The sequence below is a fragment of the Rutilus rutilus genome (assembly GCF_951802725.1).
Source record: "Rutilus rutilus genome assembly, chromosome: 18".
Taxonomy (NCBI): domain Eukaryota; kingdom Metazoa; phylum Chordata; class Actinopteri; order Cypriniformes; family Leuciscidae; genus Rutilus; species Rutilus rutilus.
Genome location: NC_140231.1, coordinates 7883164 through 7893551, shown reverse-complemented (window position 1 = coordinate 7893551; position 10388 = coordinate 7883164). Strand labels below are relative to the sequence as shown.

The 10388-nt window shown below is 37.2% G+C and overlaps 1 protein-coding gene across 1 annotated transcript in view; it reads right to left on the bottom strand.

Annotated features, from left to right (window-relative positions):
* The window catches only part of gabra3 (gamma-aminobutyric acid type A receptor subunit alpha3), a 424636-nt gene that overhangs the window by 45191 nt on the left and 369057 nt on the right, over positions 1–10388 (bottom strand). Inside the window, exon 9 of the mRNA XM_084386916.1 lies at positions 4810–5015. Coding sequence (XP_084243042.1) covers positions 4810–5015 — 206 coding nt within the window. The remainder of the gene's footprint in view (positions 1–4809; positions 5016–10388) is intronic.

The following is a 10388-nucleotide window of genomic DNA, read 5'->3' as shown; positions in this document are numbered from 1 at the left end:
GAGGAAATTAACACAATGTCGTCATTCGGAAGAGCAGGAGTTATCACATAATATGACTGACAGCTCTAGAGCAAATTAACTCTCTGACTCATAATAGACACGCACGGAAGAAAACAGCGTTCTATCAGTGTTCATTTTGGCATCCATTTTTTCATTTAGTCTTAGTCTTCATCTTCAGTCGAAAATGCTTATTGATCTTAGTCACATTTTAGTCATTTTGTCTTTCATAGTTTTAGTCTAGTTTTAGTTGACGAAAAGTCATTGCATTTTTTTGTCAACTTTTAGTCATTACTTTAAGTCAAACTGCAGTTACTGACATTAATTTTGGTAGCTATTTTATATGTAGTCTTTATTAAAAATGTTATTATAAGTTTTCTCTCTAGGCCAATTCAATTAAGCTTATGAGAAATTAGAATCAAGGTAACAGGATGTATTGACATTGGCACTCTTTAGCAGTAGCACTGGTGCAATTTTACATATTCCTTTTCCTTAGTTCAGTGGTTCTCCAATTTTTTAGAGTGCCGTACCCCCTGGTACAGTCCCCTCTTTTCCACTTAGACTGCAGTCACACCTTTTCCATTAAGGAACAATATTTGCCCCCTTTAATAGATTTTTCCAGTTAATTTTTTACCTTTATAAAATAAATAATGCTTTAAATAAAACAATGTTCAATAAATATGCAATGATGGTAAAAACGAAGTGATACTTTTAAATATTAAATTAAAATCGCCCGTAGGTGATGGCGGTAAGTCACTGTCTTTATGAGTGAGTCCTCGAGTCATTCATTCAGTAATGAAGCAAGTGGCTGTATTTATGAACTGATCATTGAATCTCACGATTCGTTCAAAGCCACAGATTCGTTCATGAATCACCGCTGTGTGCTGCAGTTCTGCTATGGCTTTCGTTGCAAAATAGAGCAATGATATAGCCTACTGACAATACTGTTTTTAATGTAGTACATCACTTAACAAAAGTTTCCCTTTTGTTTGTTGAACTGTTGAACATTTAAAATCAATGTCACATTTGAAATCTTGTGGATATTTGGGAAACATTGCATTCTTGCCCGTATAATATGATCAACATTAAAAACACTGCTGTATATCAGCCTGCATTTTGATCGCAGATGTAGTCGCTCAAACAGCGCAAGCGGCTCGTGACAGAACACAGTCCGACTGAATGACATTTTAATTTAAGTAGAAAATCTCAAATGAAGATCGCTGAACTCCAGCTTACTTGTCTGTGTTTTCAGATCATCCGCGCTTCTTCAACAGTAGGGGAAAGTGGGGTGAGTTGTGCCAGTTTTTACTCAAAGTGACTTTAAAGTGAGGCCATGGCAGTAATGCCTTCAACTTAAGGATGTACATATATTTCAGGATGTGGTGCATCCCTGAGAACAATAACTTTGGATCTGAAATAAATTGTTTCAGAAATATAGCTCTTGGAAAAAAAGTGGTATCATGGCACAACTTGCCCCTGGTGCGGGGGAAGTTGTGCCTTTGGGGGAATACATTGGGGGTAAATTGTGCCAGTGATTTCTGAAGTAAAATAGAACATTTTAATGTTATGAACCATACTGCTATATGAAAGCAAGATAAATTCAATAGAAAATTACTAATTTAAGTTTATTTAGATATTGTCACCCTGGAATACCATAGCATGCGTTTTTCCTACTATGGTCAATTGCATAGGGATTTTGTATTGAACATAACTCTGGATCACAGTGTCATAGAGACAAGGGGGTGGGCTCATTTTACTCAGACGACCAATAAGTCTCTCAGGATCATTGTGAAGCTATGAAGCTACGCCCTAGCAACCATTTAGAGCACCATAGCAACACAATATATGATATTTGTGAATCATTTCAGGCAAAAAGGCTTTGGCAATAGATGCCTGTTGACATAGCGCTGTCTGTCAACTATGTAACATATAAGAATAAAGTGACTAGGTTAATTTCTAAACATCCTATTGTGACAGGCCACTTAAAAATGGAATAAAACTTCTCTTTAATAACATAGTGCAACCTCAAAACAGAAATCAGTGTTAGCTAAATTAAACGAATAGCAGGCAGGCCCAAGTAAAACAATGATGAGGCATGCCCATCTCCTCACTTCTCAAGATTATCCCCTGTGAGTATGTAGGTCTAGGTGGTCTGGATCTGGCACAACTTAACCCAGGCCCTTTGGCACAAATCACCCCGGACCCACAAGTTTGAAAAACTAGCATGATCCAGCAGTTAAGAGCTAACATCATGCTAACTGTATAGACTCATTGTGTAGCCTACTAAAGCACTAAAACGTGTGAAATGTTTTCAAACTTGTCTATAATTGTTCAGACACTACAATCCAAAAACCTTAATCATAGATATTTTACTTTGAAAGGGAAAAAACATTTTTTTGCACTAAAATATGCTTAACTCTCATGCCATGTGTCTCTCTTCTTTGGAGGACGAGTAAAAGTGATTGCTTTTCAAAATGATGTGGTCACATGACCAATTTCTTCTATGGTTTTCCAGAAACAAGGGTGGAACTACTTCCCCCCCCTGGCACAAATCACCCCACTCTCCCCTATAGAGAGCCAGACATGGTTGCCAGATACTATTGAAAAGACCGGGTAGAAAACGTGTTCTTTTAACAGAAAAAGACCTCTGACTGGAGTTTAAATTATTGAAATCTGGCAACCGTAAGCATGAATGCTCGTAAAAACACCCTGTAATGTGTTGTCTCCTCCTTTATTCGACAAAGACAAGTGGTTTTGGTCAAGTTTTTTTTTCTTTAAAAAAAAAAAACATTTCAGTCTCGTTTTTTTCGTCAACGATATTGCATGTGTTGATATAGTCACAGTTATCGTTTAATGACGTGGGTATGGTATCTCATCGTCTTGTCTTAAAAAAAAAGAAATTTTTTGTCATAGTTTTCATTAACGAAATTAACACTGTGCTCTATGCCATTTCAAGCTCTTCAGATTGCATAATTCCGTGGAACATGAATAGAAATGATAATCTATATAAAGAATGTGTAAGAATAAATCTGTTCTCAGACACCAATGATAACACTCAACATCCATTCTCTTCTCCCTTCCGGGAAAAATCTCACTTTGTCGTGCTGCGATTGATGAATAGCTATAGAATAGATATGTGAATAGCTCCATAGAGATCTATTGTTTCATCATCGCGACGTACATTCGCACCGTTTAATCGCGCTCAGTGGGAAAGGCCCTTTACACATGCGTTTTCTTTATCGACTGTTTACTTTTATTTAAGACAGAACCGACGGTGTTTACGTGAAAACTTGGCAAGACAGTAATTTTGTACATGTGTGTATTTAACTATTAAAGCGCATTTTGATAATTGAGCTGTTAGGCAGCTTTATGTGTGCACGCCTTGAGCGTGCATGAGTGCCCCGTCTCTCAGAGAGCGTGCGAGTAGGCCTACTGAATGGTTTAAAAAGTGACAATTCCGTCACCTGTGCAGCGTGCAATTCGCTTATGTAGTGTGTGATGTAGTGATGTGAAGCCATTTACCCATTTAGAGAGAGAGAGCACTGATTATCTCGTGCCATTTGTGAAATCACTTCTCACAGAAAGTTTTCAAATTACTGATTTATTTAATAAAGTATCTCACCTTCAGTATTAGAATTATTTTTCCTGCGCCGACAGAGATTGAGACGACGCCACTGCAAGTCATGCCGTACCTCTCAAGTTCATGATTGGCAAATTGAGAGATTGCCGATCGGCCGATAGCCGATCATTCGGAGCACCCATAGTCGTTAACTAAACTTTTTGTAAACATTCCCCCAAACTTCCATAAAGGAATGGGTTGTGAAAATGAGAATTTATTCAACTAAATTATGTTAGAAAAAGTTTTTCATCCATATTATACATAAATTGTCACCTTTTTCTTCAATACTACATTTTTAACACCCGGCTTCAACTTCTATTGTCCAAGCCTATACGTGCTATCAGTTTTGCATTGTACTCTCTTCGAAGAGACTCTGCAGCTGTTCTCGATACTTTCTGGAGAAACACAACATTTCTATTCTATTGAACAGTTAATGAAGAAGTAAAGTGTTTCTCGATAGATTAAGCATGGGTTACAACAAGAGAACAAAACAGGAATTTATATTAGTGATTCCCAGGTACAATATCTCCTCATACTGTGAGCAATGCGGCACCTCGCTGAGCTTTCTCTGCAGCAATTCACATTCATTAGCTCTAAGCACTTCATTTCTCAGAGGTTATCAGGGCCAGGACAGAGGGTGGCAATAATCAAGAGCAAGCAAAAGCGGTGGTGGAAAAAGAGAGAAGGTTGGCAGCCCTTAAACTTATTGAACGGCAAGAACCTCAACCTCAATATTGTAAAAAAAATTACAATAGTGACAAGCTTTCTAACAAGAAAGCCCATGTTAGTTTAGGATTGATATGCTGAATATTTATTGCTTATTGTCTGGAGGAACTCTGTGAAAAAATTGACAGTGGAAAATGAAACAGTGATTGATTACACTGAGAAACACTATAAAAATACACAAGCTTAAATGTAAAGCTTACTGCAATTTTGATTTGAAGAAAACAAGGTAACTTCTTTCTGATGATTTTTTCAAATGAAAGTGCACTAGGGTTGCTACCTTTAGTGTGGTAAAATAAGGGACACCCATTCACGATTCCATATTTTACGGGACGGTGGCAAACCTATAGTGCACCCATTAACTCCATGACAAGAACTTAAAAGAATATAAGCACTCAAGTGTACAGGAAGTACTGTACTTTCACAGCATTGTGACATCCTACTCCAGCGTATTAAATGGTCTATCTTACCCGCATCTCCTGGGCCTCCTTCTGGCCATCCCAGGCCCAGCTGCGCTTTGTGAAGTAGTTGACGGTGGCAAACTCAATGAGAGCAGAGAAGACAAAGGCATAGCACACTGCCATAAACCAGTCCATGGCTGTTGCATAGGCCACCTTGGGAAGTGAGTTCCGGGCACTTATACTCAGTGTGGTCATAGTCAGGACAGTTGTGACACCTAAGAACGGAAATTGATAAGTGTTAGATCAATGCAGGCATCACCTGTTGTGGTGCAGATTACAGAAAATGTGGAGTAATCTATTAAAAATGTCAGTTTGCTAGGGGCCAGTTGAGGTGGCTCGGGCATCTTTTCCGGATGCCTCCTGGACGCCTTCCCGGAAGGTGTTCCGGGCATGTCCCACCGGGAGGAGACCCCGGGGAAGACCTAGGACACGCTGGAGAGACTATGTCTCCCGGCTGGCCTGGGAACGCATCGGTGTCCCCCCGGAAGAGCTGGAGAAAATGTATAGGGAGAGGGAAGTCTGGGCATCCCTGCTTAGACTGCTGCCCCCGCGACCCGGCCCCGGATAAGCGATAGAAGATGGATGGATGGATGGATGGATGCTTGACATTATAGTTGATTTAGCTAATATATTTTAAAAGCTGACAAGCAGTGACTGGGAAATGATGTGAACGGACGATGCCATCTTTTGAAGTGACCTTATGGTTGCAGCCTAAAACAGTATTGGCCTGGTTTCACAGACAGGGCTTAGATTAAGCCAGGATTAGGCCTTAGTTCAATTAGGACATTAAAGTAGATTTAAAAATGTGCCTTAGAAAAAAAAACAGAACTTGAGACAAAACAATGGCACTGACATATTTTAAGATTGAGCTGAAAGCAAGTTGTTTTCAGCTCAAACATGCATTTTAATCTGGGACTAGTTTTAAGCCTTGTCTGTGAAACCGGGGGATTAATTCTTAAACAAAAGTGAACAAAAATGTCCATGGAATGAAACACTGAAATGTATTAATATACGCAATAATTCAATTAGCATTAAGTATGAATTTAATACATTGTAATTAATGGCATTTTATGTAATTTAATAATATTACCATAATCTTTTTTTTTTTTTCTTCAAGCTTGTCTTTGTTGTCTGAGTGTTTGTTTTCTAAAATGTCTTTTTAATTTAGACGGCATCATTCCCTCGGTAGCCGATAACTCACTGCACAAAATAATGCAGACAATTCTTGGCACACAAGTTCATCCTTGTTCCTAGTGAACCCATATTTTATGTTGTCTGAGTAGTATTTTCTTTTACACTGTGTAGCTTTGTTCCTGGTTAGATATGAATTTATTATATGCCCTAAATATGTTTGCACTGTATAATTTGTTCCCCTGTTATGTCCCTTATAGGTCTGTGACATATTTTTAGATCAGGACCCACTTGCTGAGAACCAATTTATTTAAAGGAATAGTTCAAAATAAAAATGTTGTTATCATTTACTCCTCATATCATTCAAAGCCTGTTTTGAGTTTCTTTTCATGTTACAAAAAAGGGAAATGCAGCAGAATGGTATAGTTGCTTTTTTCAATACATTGAAATTAAAATTGTAATTGGTCAAGCTCCAAAAACAAAACAAAAACAAAAAAACACTGTAAAAGCAGTCAATATGACTTCTGAAAACTTTTGAAGACTGATGATTTCTGAAGTCATATCTTTGTGTGAAAAAAAAAAAAAAAAAAACAAAAAAAAAAATCACTGAAAGATCCCTTCTGCCATACCTGTCAAATCTCATTCACACTTGAAGTTCAAACCAGGGGCCTTTTTAGGGGGCTTCAGTCTTTTATCCACCCAGCCCCTCTAAAAAAATTGTGATTAACTTCATAATCATTAAAGACACAATCAGTGACAGACAGCACTGTCAATGCACTTATTTAAATAGCTTTTCAGAGTAAATGACAGAAAACCATGGAGTTATTTCGTTCTATTAAATAATGTCCCAACAGCTGATTGTGACACATTTATTAGCCTTAGAGTAAAGAGATTTGTGGTTTTTGATGTCACTTTGAATTATAGAAGTGGTAAATAGATTTTTTAGAAGTGGCACACGATTCATGTGCTGTTTTTTTAAATATTATAGTAATATACATTTTGTCCATATTGTTAAAGGTCAATATGTAAGAATTTTGTATCAAAATATCCAAAAACCACTTGTGTTAAAAAACACCACAGTGGTGTATTTCTTTCAATTGTGTACTTCCATTATCCTAAATGTTTCCAAGAATTTGTAAATTCAGAGAAATTCACAATTTTTACAAGTACCCGTCCCTGTTCACTTGTCGCCTGTCAATGACATAATATCCGTGTAATCCCTGGTTCCCCTTTGTCAGGTAGATTCGAGATCGGCCTGTAATTGACTAATTCTGTACGATCAAGTTGCAGTTTTTTAACAAGCGGTTTAATCATAGCCAGCTTAAAAGTTTTTATACGTATCCTAATGACAAAGATGAAATAATGATATTAAGAAGAGGATTTATGACCTCTGGAAGCATCTCTTTCAGTAGTTTAGTCGACATAGGGTCTAACATACATGTTGTTGATTTGTCCTGGGGTCGTATTCACAAAGCATTTTATCTTACCACTAGGAGTACTCCTAAATCGCACTAAAAGATTTTAGTTAGGAGTTTTCTCTTAAAAGTTATTCACAACGCCTTTCAGACCTACTCTTAGTAAAGAAAAATGACAACTCCTAAACTAAGAGTGAGTCTTTGTTGCTATGGATGACGTCATTACTCATGCACGAGCTTGACTGAAGTGATCACCTTGATTGGCTGATGATTGTAACGCGGGAATGATTCCAAACACCTCCCCTACGATGATGAGTGACAGGTGACAGGTCTGAGAATGCGTGCGCTACACAAGTAGTGCGAAGGACGGAAGATGATAAATAACTGAATAAAAAGCCTAAATGAATAAAGAGTAAGGCAAAACAAATAGCCTAGTAGCCTAATGAAACATATGGATTGATGCAATATCTTTGCAACATTATTGAATTAATCTGTCACTATATGCCTCTGCCTACATTTGCAAAGAGAAGTTGAAAAGTTACAATTAGTTTACATGCAATGAGTAGCCTAGTTTTGGTTGTTGTTGGTGGCGTTATTGCATCCCTAGTTATGCCGACAATGCAAAATTGTTCCCTTGCGATTGGAAGCTCCTGTAGCCGTTGGATACGCATTTCAAAACATCGCAACGTGAAATGCCACAAAAAGCGGTTTGTGAATAGGTCTTAGTGAGTTAGGAGTCCTCTCGACTTCTTTTAAAGGGATACTCCACTTTTTTCGGAAATATGCTCATTTTACAACTCCCCCAGAGTTAAACAGATGAGTTTTACCGTTTTAGAATCCATTCAGCCGAACTCCGGGTCTGGCGGTACCACTTTTAGCATAGCTTAGCATAGATCATTGATTCTGATGAGTCCAGTAGCATTTCTTTCAAAATGACCAACGAGTTTCAATATTTCTCCTATTTAAAACTTGACTCTTCTGTAGTTAAACCGTGTACTAAGATCGACGGAAAATGAAAAGTTGCGATTTTCTAAGCCTATATGGCTAGGAACTATACTCTCATTCCGGCGTAATAATCAAGGAACTGTGCGGCCGTACCATGGGTACAGCAGGCGTAATGATATGACGCAGCGCCTGCCGCCTGATAATAGGCTACCGAGCTGGGGACTATTATCAGGCGCTGCGTCATATCATTACGCCTGCTGTACCTATGTAAGCTATGCTAAAAGTGGTACCGTCAGACCCGGAGTTCGGCTGAATGGATTCTAAAACGGTAAAACTCAACTGTTTAACTCTGGGGGAGTTGTAAAATGAGCATATTTCCGAAAAAAGTGGAGTATCCCTTTAAGCTGTCCCAGGCTTAGGTGCTACTTTTAGGGCTAAAATGCTTTGTGAATTACTCTTAGTCAAAAAAATTAGGAGTCCTAAAGTTACGAGTGACACGCCCATTATTTTTAGGAGTTGCTCCTAAATTCGCCAGTTAGGAGCTACTTTTAGCCTTACAATTCTTTGTGAATACGGCCCCTGATATATACTGTATCTCTACACAAAGTTCCTCTGGAAATAAAAAAAGACATTTTTTCTTTTATTTAACATTTAATTAGAAGATATTTAAAGCATTTTTATAATTATAAAAAAAATATTTATATATTATGTTATACAAAGCATATTTGTTCAATGAAAACTAGGAAGGTAACAGAATTACATTAAAAAACAGCTCCTCATGTAATTTCACAAACTTTTGACTAAAGCCCTGGCCATTTCTGGATTTATCCTAATACAGATACAGATACAAATCATTTTGAGATTGTTACAGATACAGATATTGGCTCTGCTACCATAGCAGAGCCACCATGAGTAGAGCTCAAAGCTATACATTTCATGATAATGTAATGCATGTGGTGGTCTGGTCTCAAAAAATCTGCTTTACAAATGTGATTAGAAAGTGAGCTGAACATTTGAGAGTGTTTCAAGGACAGGCGCATTTATTATACAGGTATACACCACTTTATTTTGTAAAGTGTTTTAGTTGATTTCACCTCAAAATGAAAGCTCTCCACACTGGGATGTATGCCAATGCGCACAGTGTCATAGGTTAAATAGACACATCCTTATACCTGATGAGAGTAAACACAAGGGAAGGCGAGTAAACACCCTACAGGAAATATGTGTTTCTCTGAAACCACAATAACATTCATAAGAAAATATTATGGGCAACATGTTCTCAAAACTTTCTTCAATTGTTCTTTAATATTACTGTATTTTTAATTAAATAAAAGCAGCCTTGGGGAACATAAATGACTTATTTTAAAAACATTAAAAACCTTAATTATTCCAAAATTATCTTTTGTTTTGTCAAAGTTATGTTTTTAAGTATCTTGGCATTTTTGATATGTTTATTAAGGCAGCTACAACTGAGGAAAAACAAACAAATAGTTCCACTCTACAACATTGTGGTTAAGGTGGACAAATATTCAGTTTTGTCAACTGGTTTCCCACTGCTTAAGTCATGCAGGTCGGCACAAATAAAATGTACGTAATTGATGCGTTTTCTAGATCCTTTAGTTGCTGCCACAGGGCGGCACATAATAATGCTTACCATTACACTCAACCTAACATAGCCTTTTTGTATTCTGTGAGCTACTGGAGGCACAAAATTAGACTGTACTGTAATTAAATATTAGCTTAAAAATTAACTAGATGTCTTGTTCAATTGGTTGTTGTTACCTCAGTTGGACCTTTGTCAACTCAGTTTTTGTCAACTCCCTCAGTATTTAACACTGTCAGATGAAGGTTTCTGGTCATTTTATTCTTTTTTTTATTTATTGTGTTAAAATATTAAAACATCAACTGAACTACATGATGTTAAGTCCAGTTTACCTAAGAACATTGGTTATATATGTTTAATATTAAAAAAGATTTTTCACAATACTGGATTGTTCACAATAACCCTAACGCAGGAAAAATTATGTAAAATGTAATGATGAAAACATAATAAATAACTAGAGAAAGAGAGAGATAAATTATCCTGAATAGAACTTG